Below are 25,783 nucleotides of genomic sequence, written 5' to 3' on the forward strand. Positions count from 1 at the left end.
GCAGCTGCTTCAAGTCTCCAAGGCCCAATGAGCCCTCCATGTCTGACACGAGGTAATCATCTGATGTCCTGACAGTACTCACCTGAGAGGGAGGCTCGGAGGCAGAGCATCTTCAAGGCTTGGTAAGCAGGTCAGAGGTCATCTGCATTGAAATGGCCTTCGACGTCCTCGGGAAGACTTCTGGCATACTCCTCCTTCTCTCCTTGGGAACTTTAGTTGTACATGAGTCCTACATTGGTCCCGATTCCCAGCAAGCCCGGCAGCATGACCTCTTGATATTCTCCAGAGCCTCCCCCCAGGCAAAACCACTCCCCAAGCTCAAATATTCTCCAGTGCATTCCTTTTAGTAATCATGCAGGAGTAAATAACATGATATTGTATTTAAATGTATCCTTTATGTACAATTTCATAAGGACCTTTCTAGGAATCATACAAGGCATGAGTATTACCATCAACGCCAACAGTTTTCCATACACACAGAAGCACTTTCAATGAGAATGCTATTGTAAAAATCATTTCAATAATGATAACTTCATTTTCAATCTTACATGAAGGTAATCACAATGTTGTCCAAGTACTGATATGATGAGTGCAAGCAGCCCTCGAGCAGGATGGGCTGCAAAGGTTTGTAGGTGGTTATGTTGTCAGAAATGACAGTGGAATGCCACCCTCACCAACTCTGAGACCAGACACACTGTAAGAACAAACACTGGCACCAAAGCATTTATTACTAGGGCATTAAATATTCTCATCTTGGAATTAAATGGAGGGGACCAATAGATCTATTGCATAATAACCTGGAGGTTGGATCACCAAGATCTGTACACAACAGAAATTTGAACATGAATAATCTATTACAGTAAAGGCTATATTATCTAGGAACAATTTGGATCTTCTTTCACACGGGGAAACGGCAGTCCTAAGGACCGTATTAACCTAAAAACTGCGTCTTTCATCACAGTCTGAAAGGGGGAGCACGTACTGCGGGGCCATTTGGAAAGTTTCACTGCTGTACTGTTAAAATATACATATATACAGTAGAGTCTTTCAATAGCATAAGATGGAGCTATATGTGTTACCAAGTATCATTATAAAAATAAAAAATTGATGGAAATCATGATTGCAGCCCTACAAAAGGGTTTACATTACACAGCCTTATTTGTCTCAACTGGGTGGTACCCACTGCTTGCTCCATGCATGTTATGCACAGTGTAAATATCACTTTGAGCGAATTCATCTTACTGCCGCTTCAGAGGTGGCAAACATCCACTGGCAGTTCAATTGAATACACAACCAATAACACCAGTCACCACTAGTGTCAATTGATGTACATATATGGCCAAGTCAACACGTGCAATAAAACAAACCGCTGCTGGTGCTGGATGGAGCTATTAATCACACCACCAGTTCATTGTGTGATGACTGACAACCATCCTCAGTAACAGCAATGACAAACATTGTTTTGGCACACAGCGAGTAACAACACCTGTTGACTGGCTATATTTGTCCACCAAATGAAGGTAATGGAGGCGTTGCATTTTCTGAAATCAAGGTTACAACTATACTACTGAGAGGCTCTACTATACATACATGTGCAATACAGGTTCAAAACCCATTAAAGGTAACCATTACATTCCTAATTTGCAAAAAAATGAAAAGCAGTCTCTTGCTATTATTCCTTGCCCTTCCCCATAGATGTGAGGTGAAATGCAAGGAATATAAAGGAAGATAAAGATCTGTTACATGATGGAAAAAAAGTAAAAAAATAAAGAATACGCAATAAATAATATACAACTCACTAGATTTGTAGTCAGTTACAAACAGCTTTTGTTTCCTTTTAAGAAATTAACAATAGCACCAAATTAACATTTGTATCTACAAAGGTGTACAGTAATTAACATTCTTGCTCCATCACAGACACCATTAATCAACACTCATCAATGTAACCAAAGTTCTGACTTGACAATATCAAGAGCTGGTGAGATTAGGTTATTTTTTAAGACTTTGAATGAAACCTACAGTTAAAGTTTTGTGTTCTACCAAAAATTGAGCTTAGAACACTAAACATATAACGCCTCTGGCACACACAAGCACCTGAAGGTTGTTATTTTATAAAGGAAAACATTAGCAATAGGGTTGTGAGGAGCATATTTCTCAAATCTGCTGAGCTTGTTATACAAATGACACCCTTTCTTTTCCATAATTATGAAACTGAAGATATAAGTTCTACTTGTGAAATTTGTTAAACATATTGAAATCATACACTTTACTTTCTGATTACTTTGAACTGGAATGGTCAATTAACATTTAATTAATATAAGACAGACCAAGTGCATAATGTGTCAAAAGGGACATTTCAAAAGTAAAACCTATCTGGATATTTATATTTATAATGCCAGGCAACAGCAACAGGTCAAGATCATGTAGCAAATCCAACATCAACATGACAAAAGCTACATGCTCTAGAATCATTATCCTGAGCCATGTGGCCACATACTAATCTTGGCTGTTCTTAGACAAAACAATCTCAGTCAATGTTATCACACCAAATACAGGAAGAACCAAACTTACTAAGAAAGCCCAAGGCAGCTATGACTCCACAATTGTGATGAATTCTATACACACCTTAACACACTCCCAATATATAAGGTGTTTATTTGTCTAAAATAAATATCATATATATATTATGTCTATCTCTGGTATGCTGAATTCTGATGCTGATAAAAACAGTATGGAGTTTATCACGAGAATGGACGTGTGTCATTCATTTTGATCCAGTTCCTGACCTGTATAGACATTAGATATTAAAATCCAATATATTGTATAGACTACACCCTTTGATGAGCAGCAAAGTTTTGGGTAAATCAAGGGGAAAAAGTCAGGCAAGTTAAAATAATATGACTGGAAAAGTTATCAATTCTCTTTGTATTAACTTCTTAGGCACATCACTGCAAAGTACGTTTAGATTTTGGCTTAGTGAAATTCAACTTAATGTCTTCCTTTTTTCTTCCTTATGAAATTATTAGCAATGTGCATTTCACTGAGCCTTTAATAATATAGAAAAACTGTAATAATCATAAACTTAACTGAAGAAAAGGGATAATCCTGAATTTTCTAAGGTTAGAGCATTTCAGACTGGAAGTACACATCAGGCATGTCTGTCCTGAGATGTTGTAGTGCTGCTGCCACGACCGCCACCCTACATCCTCATGCAGCTGATCCTCCCACTTCTTGCCCTGGAGGTGAGAAGTAGTAAATAACACATAAGTATATATAAATAAAGGAATACATATAAGTAAAATATATATCAGTAAACCCTCTCTAAATAGGACTCTTTCAGGACTCCAGACACATATCTGTAAATCAGACCAAAATCTGGGACAGGCGATGCATGCCTGAACAGTGTTTGGTTAGATATTGTAAGTCGGATGAATTTGGATTCGCCAGGAATTTGGTGCGAATCTAGACTGCATCATGTCAAAACAAAGGTTGTCAGCCTTTCACGTCCCTCCGGGCACATGCCACATTCTGAATTTTGGTCTGATTTACTGATGTGTCCAGAGCCCAGAAAGAGGCCAATTTATCCAATATCCAGGTATGTGTCCAGAGCCCACAAAGAGTCTGATTTATCAAATATCCAGAATATATAATTCATATTTACAGAGGGTTTACTGTATATATATATATATATATATATATATATATATATATATATATATATATATATATATATATATATATATATATATATATATATATATATATATATATATTTCAAAGCGGCTGTTTCTGCATTCTCCACTTTCTGCTGTTTTTTCTTATCATCTCTCTTTTTACGGTGTTTAAAGCCCCGAGGAGCTGTCCAAAAGTTAAGTTGTTGGTTGCAATGTTTTGTTCCTGCCTCAGGAACATCTTCAGGCTGAATGGAGCTGGGTCGTCTGGGCTGCTCCTTATATACACGTGTTTTGGCTCGTGATTGGATGGTGTGGCGTGCATAAGTTGCAACAAGAGGAAGAACAAAAATAACAACACATAGAGAACTGCACAGCGAGGGACCTCCAGCTCCCACCACAGCAACTTATGCACGCCACACCATCCAATCACGAGCCAAAACACGTGTATATAAGGAGCAGCCCAGACGACCCAGCTCCATTCAGCCTGAAGATGTTCCTGAGGCAGGAACAAAACGTTGCAACCAACAACTTAACTTTTGGACAGCTCCTCGGGGCTTTAAACACCGTAAAAAGAGAGATGATAAGACAAATAGAGAAAACGCAGCAGAAGCTGGAGAATGCAGAAACAGCCGTTTCCTTCACCCTCGTTTGTTTGAAAGAATTTACTCCTGGCTACACCAAATATATATATATATATATATATATATATATATATATATATATATATATATATATATATATATATATATATATATATATATATATATATATATATATATATATTGCTGAAGTGAGCTAAGCGACACGGGGGTCGATACCGAGATATCATTTGCCTTGCATCGACACACTATTCAGGCATCGTGAGGCAACTTTTCAGACTAAAATTCAAAGAGGTTGGGGCATTATGGTTGATTTTTTCTTCATACACATGCCTAGGAAAAGTGCAGAAACAACAGCGGGATCAGACTCCATGAGGACGGAAAGCCCCGAGAGGGGTGATAAACCAATTAGCTCACGGCTGCTCAAGGTTACATGACTCTCCTAGCCAATCAGTGGGCACAGCAGGCCTCCCTCACTCTCCATCCACAAGACAAGGCTTACTCTCCCTCCAATATTCTCTCTCTACACCAGATCGTGCTCTGGTACTCCTTTTTTGCTTTTATTCTTTAATTTATTTGGTTCCATGGCAGAGACTTTCAAGCAATGATGGTGGTATCTCACCCTCTGCATGCATGGTGTTCTTAAGAGGGCTAGGAAGGTGAGGATGTGGAAGAAAAAAACTGCAAAACAGAAGCGTACGTGTCAGCGTACCATGGCAAGAGAATGCAACAATGATCGCCCACATTAATATTGTCGCTGTATGCTCATTTTCTACTGTGAGTCGTCGCAGTTTTCTTGCTTTATTGTGCATGTCACTTGTCACACTTCAGCAGGGAGCACCATATATATATGCAAAGGGTAAATTTCAATATTCTATAACTTTCTTCTACATGTACAAAAATATCTGTGACAACAAATTCAGTGCAACATGGGTGACCAAACTAAGTAACCCATGCTGGGTGGTTCTAAGGCAATACACAGTTGGATTACGATTTGAAAATAATAAGAAGTTGTTAAAGACGGACTTACCTGTCTATGCAGAGCATGCTTTTCTTATAAATACTCTGGGAGCTCTGTTATATACATGAAATTTTTTTTTTTTTTTTTTTTTTTTTTTTTACCCAAAGAGGTACTTGGCAAACTTCATACATCAAATGCTTACATCTAGTGAATGTAAGAATCTTTTTCTCCAAGTCTGTGGAACTACTTCCCACACTCAGAACTGTAACTTTTCTATGAGAAATAAAAATTTCCCATTACTCTATGCTTAATATGTCCCTTAACATTTATGATGGGAGATGATTCATAGGACATAAGTACTATATTGTACCTATCAACTTAGGCTGTATTAATGCATATAAAAATCAACAAATGAGTTAATTGGAATATAAAATATGCCAGGCATTGAAGGCCACATGGCATTGTGGTCAGATGCAGACAGCAAGGTGGAGAAGAGACAAAGTGATGAAAGGAAAATGTACGGCAATGTGTGGAGGTGGGCAGAGGACAGACATGGTGGTGTTTAGGGGCAGGGAGGATATGACAAGGGTGAATCATGCCCAATCACCATAGAATTAAATGTGCACTACACCCATATATATTGTCTCTAGTCATTAGGAGTATACTTAGCATTACAACAAATCTTAGTCAACAAATAGCAAATTGAAATTTCATGAAAAAAAAAAATCCAATTAGGTGTAAAAATATTGATAATTTTACCTGCATAAATTATTAACTCTCAACAGGAGGGTCAGATGGACTTGGTGCTACCTCTTCTTGCTGAGGCTGACTGTCTCCTGGCTTTGCCTCACCCTGGCTGAGAGTTGTACTTGCCGTACCTGCCTCATTGCAGTCCTCTAGCTCCTTCTTCATGAGGCCTCGAGATGAGAGGAAGCTGAGCCAAATGTGCAAAATAGATAAACATGCAATATGAAGCAACAAACTGGTGTATTGGACGACTGCCTTACACAGCCTAGAATTCTAACACGCCACTTAACACCAGTCAGAGACAGAAAAGATAAAATATTTCTAGACATGAATGATGAACTTAAAACTATAAGAAGTTAAAATCAACTTACATGACAAAGTAAATGGTTAAAATATAGAAACTGTATACATGATCAAACTAAGAAAAAGTTTACAAAGATTAAGTAGCCAACTGAAGCTGCAAGCTTAACAATTAACATAGTTTGAAGCAAAACTTTGCAGCACTTCACTACAAGGAGTTTACACTGCCACTACAGGTTCATGACTGGCGTACTAGTGCAGCACTGTGGAGTGTGGGTTCCAATCACTAAAATGTAATAATCTCTCAACTAGAAAAAGTGAAAAGGCCTCCTTTAATTTACTGTATAACCAAAACTCCACAACTGAAGCAATGAACTGGAGAACTTGTAAGGCTTGAGCTATATCAAACATTAAATGTTCTACAAAATCAATTAAATCACATAGATTGCAAGAAAGCAAATTCAAATATAATGGTTGATGCACTGTATGCTGCTGAATGCATTGTGAAAAGTGTCTGAGAAGAGTAAATATTTTGTCAGTGGGAAGCTGAATAGCTTAGCCAATTAAATATCAATCAGGGTTGTTTTACTTCAGTTTGTCGATAGCCATCCTAAGCTAGTATGGCATATAAACTAATTTTGACATTTTATAATCTACAAATAAATAAGGGAAAAGTTTTCTCAATGCCCGTAGCTGTATAAATTTCTGATAAGTATATGGTTGTCAAATTTGAAATGAGGGTAAAATGATGGACCACGGGGAGCGACACAACGCGACTGAGAAGATGACAGCCAGCAACAGATGGAATGCTGACTCAAAGTGTTTAACAGTTGTAAGGACTCTCCTGCACTGTCCTCACAACTTGAAATAAAAAAAAAATTTAAAAAAATTACTGCATAGCAAGTTAGAAATAAAAAATAACTACTGCATGACAAGGTACTTTACTTTATAGGTGAATCTACTTTTAATAGTTTGAGCAGTTTTGTTCAAACAGACATATGCTAATAAGTCTGCTTGAAAATGCCTATATGGTACTTGACAAAATGTACGGAGTAATCACAGTTTAAGAGTCTTATAGTAGGGGGAACTTACCCTTTAATGAAAATGAAAAAGTAAATTTTATGCTGAGCATTTAAGATGCAAGATATTTTCCAAGAAATTAATTTTATAAAGAGAAACCATAGTACATACTCATTATTGTAATGCATCTTATTGCATTAGTTTGTGTTAGCATTAGCAAAATCATAAGTATTACCTTGGTATGGTCTTTAAGATGTTTAGAATTATATTGGAATGTGAAAGTACTGCAAGCCGAATATAATTATCTAAACATCTCTTCTTTACAATTCATGAAGCTTATGCAGCAAGGTCACAAAATAAGCTTTGGCATTCATGCAGATAAAAGGCACAGACTAATCATGCCATTAAAACAACAAAAGTGACTACTTACTTGAAGTTATCCATCAGCTCTTTCTCCACCTCCTCCTCCTCTACCTCCTCCTTCTCCTCCCTTCTCATAGTCTCCTCTCTATCTGCTCTCTCGAATTCACTGTACATCAAAGTCATGCCATGTGTTAGTAGTCTATTGTAACTGGTTGGCAATGGAGTAATACCTTTTAACACCTCAATATCACAAGCATAGAAATAAACCACCTACTAAATGGCTAAGCTGTGAAAAGTTGCAAAGTAAAAAAAATTAATGAAATCTTTAAGCATATCTAAGAAGTTAATGTTAAACACAGACGCAAGCAGTTTTGATGTGTGACATGTATTGATGAAGCAGCAACCAGGCAACACTGTATCTGTGTGGAAGTGGCTATGACTGGAGCATGAGTGACTGAGTGGATGATTAAATTTTATCAAAACAACCAATCACAAGTTAAGTCCATGAATATCTGTTCCAGTGAAACAGACAATAAATATGCATAACTGCACATCATACACATCAGAAGAATGATGAGTTTCACAATTCATGCTGTTTTTAACACGTATGAATGTCATTTAACACAATCTTTGCATTTTGTGTTTCACCGTGTGTATGCTGCTAGCCATTTAAAAGACTGCATTCCCAGGGTGCGGTCAGCTAAACAGGGATGATAGGAACCTTTTCATAATCCATCACTCTCACACCTGTATGCACGCACATATCCCTCCCCCCCTACATACATACACAGTCAAGCTGCCTATATGGGAGGGTCATTACCAATGCAAATTTACAAACTGCAACATCCTTGATTTCCTTCCTGCATACCCTAGCATGGCAAGGATCAACTGCCGCACATATGACGTCGCCAACTAACCCCTACTTGAGAACGCAGCCGAGGTGGGTTCATTTTGGTAAGCCACTATGAATTCAACCCTAGCCATCACACAGGTTAATGTATTAATGAAATGTGTTTATTTATCAGGAAAACTCCCTCGTCCCCTACAGCACTTCACCCACTGCATTGTATATCTGTATGTATGTGTGTTTGTGAATTTACTAGTTGTAGTAAACAGGATTTCAGTTAATTCTGTGTACTCATGACTCCAAATGAAAATGTTATTATACAAAAAAAAATGCTCCAATATTAAAAAAGTTCTTGCAATATGTGTGAATGTGTGTGTGTGTGTGTGTGTGTGTGTGTGTGTGTGTGTTAGTCCATGATTGTAGGCAACAAAAACTCAGTCCACTAGTTACACAGGCAATTCATCCATGCACAAAAAAGTACACAAAAAGCATTATATTGCATCATGCCTTACACACATAGGACTTGTAGAATGCAGAGACTCACTCACCTGTTCTGAGGCTCACCAGTTGAGGTAACAGTGTTCTTGTGGTCATCACAGTTAGTTTCAAAAGCTGAATCAAAATTTATATTAGAGAAATCCGCTCTAAAGGCCTCTTGGGTGGATGCATTTTCCCCAAACACTGTTGTTGAGCTGTCTTGCTGGGACACTGTAGGGTTGCTGAATACTCCGCTGAAATCTGGGGCAAAAGCCGACCTCTCGGGATCAAGCTTTTTACCGAAGGGATCAACACTGGCCGAGCTGGTGAACGGACTGAAGTCTGCCCACCCGGTGTTGTCTGCCGTGTCTGACATGGGAGCTGAATTCCAAGGATTGACTGGCTCATTCTTGTCATCTCCTTCACCCGCAGGTCTCTTGTCAAAAACTTCGGCCCATTCTGTTTTAAAAATACAAAAGCCTGCTATGATATTTTTTTACTGCTGCGACTAATACGATACAAGGATAAATACATTAGATTACAATATAACCTTGATTTCCTGAATTTAGGCTTTGCTGGACAAATTTTGGATTTTCAGAATTACACTTTACTCTAGTTCTTTATCAAATAGGACCCAAGTTGCATGACAGCACTGCAAGATGGAAGGGAAATGAAGCTAGTAAGTTAGTAACTGAGTATGTTATTCACCAGTAAGGGTGACATGAAGACAACTGCATTTGCAATGGGCAAGAAAAAATCAATATAACTTTTAGAAATCTTCCCGCAGCTACTCACCATCTTGGTCAACCTCCATTTTTGTTTCACCAGCCCTCAGCCCCGAGATATCTTCTTCATCTTCATCCTCAGAACTGGAAGCCTGTTCCTTGTCCTTCTCACTGTTATGGTAAGACAACTAAATCAATATAATTCTAGAGCAAAATTTCTTCTAAAATCAATAAAAGTTGTAAATATTATAAAGAATGTCACTCCTATTAAGTCTATAAATCCGAGGGCATACGCATCTAAGTGTATGTTCTCCACTTTATCTAAACCACCACAAGCTCAAGGGCTGAGGTGATGTGGATGAACACCAATGCAAAACAGAGTAATATTGTATGACCCCAATTTTATGTTTTTACCCTTATAGCACAACTCAGCCAGGCCTCACCTTTCTTCTGGCTGTGATTCTTGGCTGAAGGTGATTTCCTTTTCCTTATCAGTCCACATGTCATCAAACACGCCCATGCTTGAGGAGCGATTAGAGCAGAGCTCCTCAAAAAGGTCCCGGTCTCCAATGCCTGCTTCTCCACCCCCTTCTACTCCTTGGTTGCCTGAGGGAGTTCCGCCGCCCACCCCAGTTACTCCAGATAGCGCTAGAGCCTGAGTTGTGAGCCGTTGCAAGGGACCACTGCCGAACAAATACACTTCATCAATACTTATAATCATACTCCTGGCAGAAAAAAGTGTAGCTACCAGATTTCTTGCATTTTTTTCTTTTTACCAATATTGTGTTCATAATCAGATAAGTATACTATTATCCATTCCCTTCATTACCAACCTGAGATTGTCATCCTGGTCTTTGAATTCATCGTCAGCATAACGGAAGTCTCCAATAACATCCATGTCCATCTCCTTGAAGCCCTGTGGGTGATATTGATGTATTCTCTCTTACATTAATCTAAAACAATTATTATATCATACATTTAACCTCCATGTTAGATTTTCTATGCATGGTGAAACAAGAAAATTATGGCTATGAAAGCAAGTCAACTAAAAATTTTGAGATGAAACTTCCAAAACAAAAAGGGTTTACTAAGAAAAGATAATGAATGCTAATCCTTTTCTTGGATATGAATGATAGCATCAGAGAACAAAAAAATGAAATGTCAATATGGAGTGCAGCTTTTATGAATGACCTAAGCCCACCCTTTGCTACTACAACAAAACAATGAAATACTGAATATTTAAGTACTTTCTTTAAAAAGTGATTATCTTTAACTTAAATAATTATCTGGGTAGTATTAATATAGGGAAAAGCTGCCATAAAAATTAATGGCCATATAAATTATCTAGATGCAAGCCAGCTTGCTACTCAAGGCTGTGATACAAGCATGTAGTGCAAATCATTCTCCCACACTGACACCCTGATATTATCACACAACAGTCCACAGTCACAACATATTTATTATAAATTTATGAGAAGACATGAAAAAACTTAGTTATCAATACTGGTGAAAGAATCTACATAGAGCTGCCCGCCTCATCCCACTCCGAAAAGTGAAGGAAACTAAACTGAAACAAAGCAGAAAACATGACCTGCACACATGTTAACTGGTCATCTTAAAGTTCACACATACACTAAACCAGTTCAGTACACTTGAAATATATTGTTCAGTTTTGTTTCAACCTTCACAGTGTTCTCAATGTGTAAACAAACCCATTGTTTAGAACACATGGAATCAGTCATTTTAAATAACTTTGATAGTCCCACAGAAAATAAATAGTACGCCCTTAACTCTCAAATCTTTCCTTTAGTCACCTGGTTTTAGGTCCTCAGAAAAAGGTGCAGTATAATTTTATAATCAAGGCAATCAGTCCAATGTATGCAAAGGGGAGTAAAATTTGAAGCTATGAACCCAACAAGAACAATACTTCCCAGGTGGATAAAAACATTAATTTAGTCACCTGCTCTCCTCCCCACACCTGGGAAGCTTCCATATGCTGGTAAAGCACTCTGTCCTTGTCCTCCCCCCCATCCTCCTCCTCCTCATGACCCACTTGAAGAAAGGATGGGCCCTCATCTGGCTGGTCTGCCTCCCCTTCAGTAAGCCCCCACTCATGCTTGCTCCCAGAAGAGCTAATGCTTAGCATGGAGATCCACTAACAAGCATGCAAGTTAAGGGGTGTTCAAGTACCCCATCACAGAAAGAAGGGTTGAAGGGAGAGGGCAGGGGGAAAAGAATACATGAACATGAAACCGATGAGTCACAGTCTGATGCTGTAATAGCCATACATTTATGACTACATTAGTTCTGGAAGTGATATAAACTCATTAATTAGACGTCAATACAGAATAAACAAAAAAGCTTGTCAAGCATGAAGAACTTAAAATATATAAAGGCAAAGAGAGGACAGCATGCAAAAAAGGACAACCCCATCCATAAGAATAATATTAATTTTCATAAAACTACATAATTTTCTTGTACAAGAGATCCAAGTACTGTCATATTGCAAGCATAATATGAGACTAGAATATAGTCTGCAAGAGATCATGATGCAAGAGTTGTCTTCCCAGAGAATTAAAATACAGGTGTGCCTCAATTTGCCAATCTAATTTAATAATTCTAAAGATGTAAAAAAATAATAAATAAATAAATAAAATAAAAGAGCAAAAACTGCAGAAGACAGACTATTGAACTTTGTAACACTAACTGAAAACAATACATTGAAATTTTCAAACCACTGCCAAAGCCCTGAAGTTCCTCATTTAAGTTATATAATTCCTCAGTTTCCATTTAATGGACTGGAACATGATAAGACTATTTGTATCATAAGAAGCAGTGTGTCCAGTTAATGTCATTCCCAGTAGCCAGAAAGTTTTGAAGTAAGCAAGAGCACAAAACAAATTAGCCAAACAGAGATAATAAAAAGCTGACGTGGAGCAAACTACAAATTCACACCCTCCCCCGTCCATGAAATAAATAGAATGATACATGTTAAATAAGGCATATAGAGGTCTCCATGATAGTGTAAGTCTTTCATTGTTCACCTGACTATAAATGTGTCACTTGAGAAAGAGGAAACTCCAGAAAACTGTCACAATAATTCTAGAGCACCCTCTTTTAGTATGCTTTCCCATAGGGTCACTGCCTGGTTGTCTGGGTTAATGGATACAGAAATTAAGTCTGATGGATACAAATACCAAATTAAACATTTTCCCACAACGAATGCATAAAAAATTATTTTCTTTTAGAAAACTATGTAGTAGCCTACTTTATCCATTATCTGATATCCCATATATGATGAAAGATTGAGGATTCCTGTTACCACCTGAAGACTTCCTACAAGACAATGTTTCCAGAACTATAGCCTGACCTTCAATTGAGGCATACCTGTATACCAGATTATTCTGTCAGCTCCCTAGGGAAGACTACACAGGTGACAGGGCAGGGCTGGCAGTAATGCACACTGCTGGCAGTAATGCACACTGCTGGCCGGAAGAGCAAAGTTAGATGTCATACTAATTAGGAATGGCTGCTAACCTCCTTGATAATGGGACCATCAAAGATTTCAGGGAAAAAATCAGAATGATCGTCGGAATCGTCATCAGATTCAAGGTGATGGTGGATCCCCTGAACCTGAGAGATGGAGCGACAAGGGCACTGGGTGAGTCAGGGCTAGTGCTTCCCCCACGCCCGGTGGCCCCACCAACACAGTCCTCAGAACGGAAACCCCTCAGCCCTTGCAACTCAAGACTACTTTTCAATTCAACTTTCCAACAAAAATTTCAACACTTAGAGCCATGAATTAAACAGTGATTTTCCTAAGCTGTCATGCTGCAAGTATCTACACAAGAATGAAAAAGGCCTAACATTTCTAAGCGAGGTGCAGAAATTAAAGTAATATTAACCTAACAGTTCAGGAGGATATATTCTTAGGAATAGGATTATCCCTTAAAATAGACAAAAATGTAATGGCTATTCTTCAGTGTCACACTGCAGTAATGGAGGATTATGCAACTAGCTAAATAAAGCTCCTGAGGCAGAGATTAACTAGCAAAAATTTAACTTTAATCAGGCATGCTTGAATAATATTGTGCGGCTGTACAACCTCATCATATCAAGGGTCTGGCAGGAGCTGTGCCATTCCTGCATTAACTTTTAGGATCAACTAAACATGTATCTAATACATGATGTGTATGGGTGGAATATTTAACAATTTAGTTCATATAACAAAACCAACCCAATGCTTTTTTATGAATTTCAGCTTCAAAGACAAATCAGACAAAGGACAAAGGTTGCACATACATTATATATATATATATATATATATATATATATATATATATATATATATATATATATATATATATATATATATATATATATATATATATATATATATATATATATATATATATATATATATATATATATATATATATATATATATATATATATATATATATATATATATATATATATATATATATATATATATATATATATATATATATATATATATATATATATATATATAAACTGTTGACAAAAAAATGAAGATAAAACAAAAAAAATATTCTTCCTCCTTACATGCAATACAAATATGTATAAATTAATCTCTCTCTCTCTCTCTCTCTCTCTCTCTCTCTCTCTCTCTCTCTCTCTCTCTCTCTCATCTCCAAAATTTTGCACCATCAGTTTGACAGACTTATTATCACCATACATTGAGCCTGGCAACCCTGCTCCATACACTTTTGTGCTCTCCAGGGTTCAGAGGTTTCTTTCACAATCTCTTTGAGCAAAAGAGGAATATAGTGAATACTGAGCTTGCTACAGATGCTTTTTATCTGTTTTCCTTTTTTAGCAATGACGTTTACATCCTGTTAGTCAAGATGAACACCTAGTACCTCAGCAATGATAAAGAGGCCCATTCACTGACATAGAGAGCCATCAACATGTCCAAATTATATTCGCCAAAAATGGAATGACCCAAGAACATTTGAAAACGCTAGCCACTCTCACTCAACCAAAATCTGTTGTAATATATATCTTTCAGCTTGCACCAAAACAGATACTTCTCAAGAGTGAAGTGAAACAAACCTCTGAAACTTTTCAATGGTTCCCTGACAATACATTTCAATGCACAACGCCATTACATAAGCCTCTCAAGAACTTTAATAATTGTAAATATCTTTCCTCATTTCTTGCCATTACTGCGTACCCATCAACACTCATTCACTTCATGCTTGCAGTACCTCAGTGACATAAATAACTAGGGAGTCTTAACAAAATTATTTAATACTGACATCTAGGGTTTTGTATAGAGGTCAATCTGAGTGAGTGGACATTTTTCAGACACATGTTGGCACTCCTTCACATTTTCACACATCCATTCAGAAAATTACTGAGCATACAAACACTCACCACTTCCACTCTTACCATCCCAAACACTAAATTTAACCTACATCTACATATTATAGCAACAATGAGGATATTCATGTTTCTAGTAATACCAGTAAAAGTAATGGGAATATCTTACCGGTAGAGGAGTGATTTCATTCTTGCGGTTGACCTCAGCCAAAGCATTGGACACAAAGTCATCCCATTGGGTTGCCTTATCCCCAGGCAGATCCTGCACCCAGTAAATTGACAGATTTAGTATACAGCCAATCAGTGCACTGGAGAATTTACATTTAGCATAGAAAAATACAAAAATATATTAAAAATAAACAGCATTTCAAATGTAAAATGAAACCTCAAATACATGTGTGTGTGTGTGTTTTTTCTTAATACTGTGACACCTTGACACACCTGAATTAGCTGCTTTATGCGATGTTCATTGGGCCCAATTTCTGCCTGTTGTACAATGGTATTGGCCAACTGCCTCAGATGTCCCATGTATCCTCTCATGTTATGGATTTGTTTACCACTGAAAAAGATATATCTCTTAGTTATGCTACAGACTATCTCAAACATTAATTCAGCTTTTAAATCTACCTATTCCACAAACCTGCATAATGACAATCACTTACTCTTGTGATTCACTGTTGTCCTCATAGGCAGCAACAAGCCTTTCAATGATGCGGCACTGAGTGAAGAGCTGGGTCAGGAGGAGGTGGTCGCCCGCTCCCTCAGGTGAGGTGGTTGATGGGGCCTTGGTGAGGATAGCTGTCAGGCACTGCTCCACTTGCGTGTGTAGGAAATTATTCAACATAAACTTGAAAAATAGGTCCTGAAAGAAATAAACAATTTTTACGATTCACTTCTAATCGGATCATCACTTCTGTAATTGGTAAATGAGAGCTCATGTACGAAACAATCATCATATACAGTCTCCCCTGACATTAAAGGGAGTTAGGGAACAGAGACTCCAAGAATTGGTCAAATTTGCAACTATTCAACATCCCCTGTGAAGTTAAAACCATAAGCCACTGAAAAAAAGCCATGAAAACCATTTCTAGTACCCCAAAACAACAGTGTAACACCTGTATACTGTAATGCATTCCAACATAACCCACACACAAACTGCTGAGTTGAACACTATAATGTTTGCAATATACTCCACAATTCAACAACTGTCAGGAGAATACAGAAACAACTGCACTCTCCATGCCTGATTGTAGGATACCTTTTTTTTGCTGACATTGAGTTAATCACCTATTTTGAATATTTTTGAGTTCTGCATCTTAATAATCTTAACAGCTTAGTACAGCACAATTTCTCACCAGTAAGTGTTCAACCGTATTAAGTTCATAAAGGGCATTATGGACGATGGGGTCATTGGCAACGACCAGCGCAGCCACTAATGTCACAACCTGAAGACGAGTGCTGCCCAAGGGCTCTAGTTCCTGCCCATAAGCAGTTGGTATTAAGCCTTTCTGTAGTAAAGAAACCCAAGTGTAAATGACAATAATTACACTTCAAAATATCAAAACTATTCCACAAAATACAAGATGATATATGTGAAAATTTTCCATACATTTCATACTCATTAAGAAAAGGTTATTCATTCATGTACTACCATCCAGTAGTCTGGTACCTAAATCTGATGATGCAAAACAAGGCTAGTCTGCTACAAACCTGATTAACAGACTTATAGCAATATAAACCAACCTTGGGTGGGTGAAGGAGAATGTTATGGAGATTTGGCAAACGTTTGGCCACTGTTCTGGCAACTATATTTCTCTTTCCTTCGCTGGATTCACTATCACTAGAGTCTATGGATGATGACTGCTGCAACCTGAAAAACATATTAAATAGATTTCACACATTTCTCAAAATTTAGCAACAAAACTTTAAAAATAACATAGTCACAATATATGTTTTGCCTATGTATGTGAACTCAATTACCCTTGTTCTTGTTCTAGCTGTTGCTGCTGCTGCTGCTGCACCTGTTGTTGCGATGGATGTGAGGGCATCGATGACCGAGCCGACAGAAGTGTCAGCAAGATATTAATAACGTGTGCCAAGGATGACTCATTCCTTTCTTCATGTAAGAGGAGGTCCAGCATTTTGTTTATTGTTTCTTCACTATGGGTGAATGTCAACAAAAAGGATTAGGCAGTGCACTCATTATTTAAGACACCATGTATTACAGGAGGTAAATTTCTACATGACACAATGACAGTGAAAGCACAAAACAACTTCTTGCTCACCTTTCCAGAGTCTGTAGGAGCGGATTGGTAACCTGCTGGGCTTCAGAAGCTGCATCCCGACAGGAGGCACTGATCTCACATAGGATACTGTCAGCACTTGAATGTTCATCAGGATCAGCCTCTGGTGATAATCTTTCTACAAGTCGCTCTATCAGCTGACAATCATTCAGCCACTGGGTGTTGGAAAGAGTAGTGATGTTGGAGTGCAGGAGAGCTCATGCAAGCTTGACATTAACTGGTCACCCAAATGAGGTGTAAGTGAGAGCGTGGCCAATATATCACACTGACTGCTAATCCTGCCTGACTAAGGCAAGTGGCAAAACATTCGAGTCTCCTATACTCCATCATGCCTGGTTGGAAACATAGGTGATGAGGGAAATTGATCAAACAAGTTTTTCAGAGCTCACCTGATGCACACTCTGACGTATCTCATCCTCCTCCACGTTACAAATAAGCCTGAGCAGAAGGTCCATTATAGCTGACGTCCCCACGTGCTGTACCGCAAGCTCAACAAAATCACCTTTGGATTTTAAAAAGTCCAACACCTGGAAGCAAGTGAACTGATAGGAATACCAGTTCTACAGAGAAGAGAAGAGAATACACTTTATAAGAATGTGTCAAGATGAAATTTATTGTTGGCTTCACAAGGCAGGCCTTCTTCCTTCACCACAGTCATGTATCAGTGTCTGTACTACGCTTTCTGTACATTCATGAAATTAAGAGCTATGCTTTCTGTACATAAAGAAATTGAACATACTATGGTCATTCTAAAGACATTATTTTATACCACTCTACAAAGCAAAATTAGTGAGGCTTGAAAATAAATGCCATGAAAGATGCAGCAATAAAAAATTAAGACTTAAAATTGCTCATGATGCAGCAAGTACTCCAACAGGCAAACAAGAGAACAATGCCTTTTGTTTCTTTAATACTTTCAGAACTTTGCAAATCATGAATAGACAACCATAATCTACTTTAAGAAGTTGATCATACACAAGTTACTGCTTATATACAACAAAATTAAGAGCTATCTACAGCAATCATGCTGTCATCACAAAACTTAAAACACTAATCATCAAATGCATATTGGCACTCCACAAATATTTCTCAATTCTGGAATATTTAATGCTCTCAATAACAAGAGGCCGAAGTGGTGGAAGAGAAGAAGGCCAAGCTTGCCGTGTGTGAGTGGGAGGGCGACAGTCTGACCGACATAGAGATCAGGTCATCTAACGCTCAGTACTCCAGGTCAGCCATGGGCCCAACAGTGTCTAAACTCACTAACCAAGATGTATTCATTGTGGTGAACTTGACAAAAAATGTGAAAGGACCTACAGATTATTCAATTCACATGATAAAGAAGATTAAAGCAATCTAAAAAGTAAGAAGAGAATAGGAATACAGTGGAAAATATAATATAAATAGGTTACAGATTTTAAAAAATCCTAGACAGTATGTGAACTGATGCTGTGTTGATCTTACCATTCTGACTATACATGTGTTCATGACACTCACGGGATAGGCTGACACCTGTTTACTGATACACCTCGGAATGATGCAAGCAACAGATCACTTACTCTCATTTTACCAACGGCACAGTGGACACACCAGCAATTCACAGGTAATTCTTACTATCAACAAAGCTTAAGTTTTGAGCAACTAATAATACAAGCTTTGAGAAAATAAATTAAGTAAAAACAAAATAAAATTATTCTATTGGTTAACAAAATTTTACTTTATTTATGCTGGGCAATCCTAAACTTAATTCCCATGGAACTTCTAAACCAATACACAATATTAAAAGGCAAACTGAAGACAAGTCATGATAATGATGAGCAGAACACATTTCTCTGAAATACCTTCTGCACCATTCCACAGTCTAATGTCAATCCTTCTTTCATATCTCAATATGTGTAAATGTAGAAGTACTTAAATAAATAAATAATTATTGTTGACCCTTGATATAGAGTAAGGTTCAAAATTCCATCTCCTGGAACAGGCTTGCCTGTCAGGTAACTTCTAGGGTTGAGAAATTGTGTAGAAATGAATGTGTCTAAGCCTCAGATAGACATGATTGTTTACCTACAGCTATTGTGATGTATGGGTTATGTATCTTTTTTGAAGTACAACAAACTCTTTGAAATATGTAAATTATGCAAGATAAACAAAAGTACAAAGACACTTTTCATTCTCCTATTAACCAAAAATGAATGTGTCTATGATATAACAATATAAAGAAGTGTTTTGCATGCTGTTTACAGCAATAGGTAGAAACTAGCTATCAAGTCAGTTCATGATAATGTGTGTTACCCATTATGGATGAAAAGTAATGACACTTGTAAAACATCCAACCTTTTAAAGTTGATATGCCAGTCACATTCATGAGATCCAAAGGCCTTCTTTCTATCGACAAAAGGAAAGGTTATATATGACAAGCTAACGTGTACTAGGAGATAGAAACTACCTGGATTATTGCCCTTCCTCATTGCACAGTCTGTAGTAAGATGTGACCATGCTGCCACAGAGCTACAGTGGCAACATAATGTTTCTCTGTAGGAACAAACTCACCTGCTCAGACCTCCTTTGTACCAACATCCCAAGCACTTTGGAGAAGAAAGATGCTAGAAGAGGATTTAAAGGCTTTTCCTTCTTCAAAAATCTGGAAAGGAGTACAAAGATTTTGTTATTTCTCCCAACTTTTAATTTAATGTATGTTTCTGTATATAAGAAGCAACCTAAATTAGAATGATAAGAAAAAATTGAATAAAGATTTCTAGAGCCTGCCCAGATCTGACGGTGAGAGCCATCACTCACTCCAGACCATGTGCATTACTCAAAAACCCTCAATGTTCATGTTCTATGAGCTAACCAGTGATCCTGAGCTGCTAGTCTAGTGGGCCTCAATTACTTACTAGGTGAGGCCATGTTACTGTCTAGAGAGTTACATTATTTGTCCAGGGTTGATTAGTTTATGAAAATTTGTCAATTGGAAAAGTGACAATACCCATAGAAAATGGACATATTCAATAAAAAAATCACTAAAACAAATGTTAAAATGCCTTGTTAGTTCCCTGTATCTTTTCAACTTTTTTTTTCCCTAATGCTTTAAAAGCTCTGCTTGTAAGAGCCTAACTCCTCTCGTTATTCCGATTCCTGAAGTAAATAGTGTGATGTGATCTGAACTAGCAACATTCTCATCTCAGAAGGATCCCAACTGCAGTGACACGCAAGTGACCACGACTATACCAACGTAAAACACCACGCCAGCCAGTTGGACTACAAAGCAGCAACTTCACTTATTTAGGTAGAAAAAATTAATGAATCACTTCCTGTTTTTAGCTTTATTCTACCTTACACTAAAAGGCAATATATACGTATTTGAAGTTTCTGCTTCCTATGAGGTCAGGGAACTATTTTCCTGTACAGAATGTGAAGTTTTTGTATGACACAATTATTCCTTGATCCTCGAGGTATATACCATATTAAAGAGTTCCAGACCTACAGACAAAATAGTTGAAAATAAAAATATAACTTAATATACTCACTTGTACAAGACATCAAGCAAGCCTGTGGAAGCCACAAGTTTGTCAATGATGGCAGGGACATCAGCTGTGAGGAGCTCAGCGGCTAAGTTGGCATACTTAAAGCGCATCTGAAGCTCCCCATCAGTGGAGGGCTCGTTAACCACCAGGAACACCAGCTCATCTAACACTTCAGCCCGTGTCAAGCTGGAGGAAAAGGAGCAGGAATAAAACAAATTTCAAATTTACAAATTCTAAATCACAATATCTCAAAATAAATCAAATTATGCTTTAGTCCAAACACTTACAAGTCTATGAGCTTCTTGTTTTGTGCCTTGCATTCTTGTAGGAGTTCATCCTCATCCATAAGCTCAGAAAGGGTAACATCCTGCAACATACAGTGAATGCAATGAAAAAATTAAACAATTTAAAAACACACACACACACACACACACAAGGCTGGATATAAATGTAGATATGGAGACAGGACTATTAGAGCTTAGCTCGGGCCCAGTAGACTACAAATAGGTAAATACATACACAGACACACACACAAAATGTAGATGTATTTACAATATCAGACCATGCCATTCACATCTATCAATAATAAAATAAAAAATAATAATAAATAAATAAATGAATAAATAATAATAATAATAATAATAATAATAATAATAATAATAATAATAATAATAATGATAATTATAATTTAAATAATACAAAATTAAAAAGCTAAAAAAATAAAATGCATTCTTACCTCTTTTTGTAGAAGAGTCTCAATCTGAGCTGAGGAACCAAAATTATATTTCCAAAACATCTTGTTTCACCTGAAAGGTAACAAAAGATCTTGTTATTACTATTCTATTGATTACAAATGAATCATAATTATGAATTGGGAGGCTTCGCACCACCCTTGTATCCAACACCATCTCTGTATAAATCTGTAGCCTTATTTCCAAAGTAAAAGCTCAACCGGTGCCGCTTTAGCGTGCGGTCTATCCAACTATTTACACTTTAGTGTACGGTCTACCCCAATATTTACAATGCAGCGTTCAGTCGACCTTAATCAACTACAGGTACTTTATACTACAGGATGATGATAACACAAGTTAAATAGTGCTGACTAATTATTCATTATTTTCCAGAAGATTGTTGTCTCTTAAAAATGCAACTGCTGTTTCCTGTCAAAATGACATGTCTGTACAAATCTTTTAACAGCCTTGCAGTTAGCAGAATGAGTTATACTGACGTTATCGGCCTCAATGCAAGGACAGTGATGTGGGCGTTTGACGATTGTCCTTTTATATAGACCAGTCAGGAGCACTGACAAGACATCATTAGCCAAGGTTTCCAGAGGCAGGTCAGATTATATGCCTGTGGTCAGGTCATTACTCAGGTCAGGAGCATTCAGGTATCAACACAACACAAGATGAGGTCTCAGGAAACATATCAGATCACTACATAGCTTAGACTACAGATACAGGGTAGACAACAAACACTGTGGTAGACTGCACCCCAAAGAAGCATCGCTCAACCTTTAGTCTGGGAACCACTTGTGCCCTGCATCCTACAGTCCAAATGACCAAATTAAAGTCAGTGCCTTCAGTGGACCATCCACAGGAAATATATGAAGCTCAGTGAACAGCATATTGTGCAACTCTGAAGATTATGTAATAGTTACCCTGATTTCAGTATGATTTCTAACATATTCATTGGATTTCAAGATCAACAGTTACTTGAATCACAAGAGGATGCTAATCAGCAAGTAGGGGACCATATTCTACCTGAAAATGTGATCTGCAACAGTATATTTGTTGAATTACATTGAAAGAAGGGTAAATGTGTAGTTTAGCTCCACCTCCTCAAATTACCATATACACACTCATATTATGGTTAGAGAGTGAAGATACATGACCATAATATGAAGGCACACATATTTAGAAACTAACCTAGGCTAAGCAAACCTAACATGCTCATTCAAGTGTCACAGATGCGTAGAAGAGTCAGGGCGGAGGCTGCTGTCCAAAGTGAAGCGGTTTAGTTATTTTAGGTTTCCTGTATTAGTGTAGATTAGTTTCTAACAATGTGCGGCGTAATATAACGGTTAAGGGGCATGTATTTTCATCCTTTAACCACAATATGACAGTGTATATATGTGGTGGCACGAGGTGGCGTAGCTAAACAACACATTTTCCACAAGAAACTTTTCATGTTCATTATTCATTCCCAAGACAAAATATAGTAGGGGGTTACTGTTATGCTGTGTGTTGCCTTGGTGCTCATCTCTGTCACATTAGCCTTCGAGCATGTGGTGGGTAGAAGCCCTTACCTAAGGACACAATGCCATTGTCAGCATACTCTGTACCCAACTTACTGGAGTCCACTTCTAGATAAGATAATTGGAGATAGGTTAATCTATTGGATGAGGTTAGGTAAGTGACCCTAACTCTCATGATGCTACTGGCCTAAATGGTTGGAACCTCCTAACATGGGCTCTGCCCTCTTCAACTCTCTTTGTTTCTAATTTCATCACATAGCAGTTCATATTGTGGTTGTTATTCGTGTACGTAACAAACGAAGCCTCAAAACTCAATGAAACTAAAAAAGACCAGGGGACTGTTGAAGAGACGACAGCTTACTAGTTTTGAGACACAGGCTGTTTATTTCTGGGCAAAATATGAGGTTTTATTATGTAGATAGTTTTATTTAATTGACTTTTCAATACCTGGGGTGGACCCGCCACTGCCCCGCTCCCACCCAGTACCACTGACCAGTGCAGAGGACCACTCCCGCTGCTGCCCTGTCCTGTCCCACGCTGAATATTTCCGCCGGCCACACCGCAGGCCGAATAAATTTTAACTACCAACCTAGCCTAATTTAACCTAACATAACCTACCTAACAGGGGGCTTTGCCCCCTTATCCCCCATAACAGGAGGACTTTGCCCCCCTCGACCCCCTTAACGAGAGGGCTTTGCCCCCCTCGACCCCCCCTTCTATTTTCCTGGAAGTCATTCATTACTGAACTGCATTCAGGGACCAAAACAAGATACATGACGTGAGCCTTAGCCTCGCCAGGGGTGGCCGCCCTCCTCAACACTGGCCCAGCAGCTTGGGACGGGTTCGGCGACGAGGAAACAGGCGGCAGGTGAACACCTGCGGGGGGGGGGGCGGGGCGGGGCACGGCGCCCCCCACCCCCCACCCCCCGGGCCGTGCCTCACCTTGCTATGGGAGTGCTGCTCATATTACTGCGGTGCTGGGGGGGCGCCGGGCACGTCAGTCCGCCATGGGGGCGAGGCGCGGCGGCCCGGGGAGGCGAGGGGTGGCGGCCTGCCCTCCACGCCTCAGCGGCTCCTCGTGGCCTTGTTACGGCTGTCCCGGCGCAGGAACTCGGCCCTGGGGTGCCTGGGGGCTTCCTCGCGGTGCACAGTGTCCTTAGGGGGTCAATTCCAGGCTGGCGGGCGAGTAATAGAGGTAATGGCGGCCGTATCGAGCTCTTCTTCTTCTCGTCCCGTCCACAAACAAACAGGGGAAGGAAAATGGCGGTGGACGGTTAATGTTTCACCCTTGTCTCGCCTCCTGCCGCCGCCTGCCGCCCCTCCAGCCTCCTTCAAAGGGCTCAGGGGATGTATTGCTGGAGTTTGATCTATAGGTGTGGACACAGAATTTGTCTTATTATATTTTACGTTGACCCTTCTACTTCTTGCGTTCCTGAATATTTTAACGTGAACTATTCTATTCCAGTCTCTGTTCTATTCGTCTTTATTCTATTCCAGTCTATTATATTCCAGTCTTTATTCTATTCCAGTCTATTATATTCCAGTCTTTATTCTATTCCAGTCTATTATATTCCAGTCTTTATTCTATTTCAGTCTATATTCTATTCCAGTCTTTATTCTATTTCAGTCTTTCTTCCTTCTCGTCTCGATCTATATTCTATTCCAGTCTTTATTCTATTCCAGTGTCTATTCTGTTCCAGTCTTTATTCTATATTCCAATTCCTTTTTTTATATTCCAGTCTGTATATTCTATTCCAGTCTTTATTCTATTTCAGTCTTTCTTCCTTCTCGTCTCGATCTATATTCTATTCCAGTCTTTATTCTATTCCAGTGTCTATTCTATTCCAGTCTTTATTCTATTCCAGTGTCTATTCTGTTCCAGTCTTTATTCTATATTCCAGTTCCTTTTTTATATTCCAGTCTATATATTCTATTCCAGCCTTTCTTCAGTTTTCTTAGTATATTATATCGGTATCGGCAAAGTGAAATTATGACCGATACTCAGATATATTTTTCTGGCTTTATTATGTGATTCAAGACAATTTCGAATCCATGATAGACTTTCCTTTTTCTTATTTTTACTATCAGAGTTCATGACCATCCAAATTTTATAGTTATTTCTAATTTTAAAATACAGCTACTTGTACCTATATATTTCATAATCTTAGATATGAAATAAAAAAGTAGCCTATCGGTAATGTCAAAATATCGGCCATTTGTTAATATCGGAGTATCGGTATGAGCAAAATATCGGTTATTAGAATTAATATCGGAATATCGGTGTCGGCAAAATATCGGCCATTTGTTAGCATATATCGGTATCAGCAAAAGATCGGTTAATATATCGGAGTATCGGTATCGGCAAAATATCGGCCATTTAATTGTCAGCGTCGGAGTACTGCGGTGTCAGCTAAAGATCGGTTATAATATCGGAGTATCGATATATCAGTAAAATATCGACCATTTGTCAGTATCGGAGTATCGGTACCGGCAAAATATCGGCCATTTGTAAGCATCGGAGTATCGGTATCGGCAAAATATCAGCCACTTGTAAGTATCGGAGTATCGGTATCCGCAAAATATCGGCCATTTGTAAGTATCAGAGTATCAGTATCGGCA

The 25,783-nt window shown here is 38.3% G+C and overlaps 1 protein-coding gene across 10 annotated transcripts; it reads right to left on the reverse strand.

Moving 5' to 3' along the window:
- Nucleotides 1–375: 375 nt before the first annotated feature.
- LOC127002166 (serine/threonine-protein phosphatase 6 regulatory subunit 3-like) lies at nt 376–24,537 on the reverse strand. Of its 10 annotated transcripts, none has more exons than XM_050867831.1 (22): nt 24,107–24,537; nt 21,644–21,713; nt 21,195–21,274; nt 20,911–21,093; nt 19,934–20,024; nt 17,773–17,910; nt 17,366–17,538; nt 17,061–17,240; nt 16,824–16,950; nt 16,436–16,588; nt 15,743–15,942; nt 15,522–15,639; nt 15,250–15,342; nt 13,251–13,346; nt 11,674–11,868; nt 10,547–10,629; nt 10,157–10,396; nt 9,784–9,884; nt 9,060–9,468; nt 7,732–7,830; nt 5,994–6,168; nt 376–3,236 (listed from the first exon to the last, which is right to left on the reverse strand). In XM_050867831.1, exons 2-21 carry the CDS (start codon nt 21,701–21,703, stop codon nt 6,006–6,008), a joined length of 2,982 nt encoding a protein of 993 aa, XP_050723788.1. In that variant the 5' UTR covers nt 21,704–21,713; nt 24,107–24,537; the 3' UTR covers nt 376–3,236; nt 5,994–6,005. The 10 variants fall into 10 exon arrangements, with proteins under 10 accessions (XP_050723788.1, XP_050723787.1, XP_050723785.1 ...); XM_050867830.1 differs by having other exon boundaries at nt 9,060–9,447; nt 17,773–17,943; XM_050867828.1 differs by having other exon boundaries at nt 17,773–17,943.
- Between the last annotated feature and the right edge of the window lie 1,246 nt (nt 24,538–25,783).

The sequence above is a fragment of the Eriocheir sinensis genome, chromosome 22, assembly GCF_024679095.1.
Source record: "Eriocheir sinensis breed Jianghai 21 chromosome 22, ASM2467909v1, whole genome shotgun sequence".
NCBI lineage: Eukaryota > Metazoa > Arthropoda > Malacostraca > Decapoda > Varunidae > Eriocheir > Eriocheir sinensis.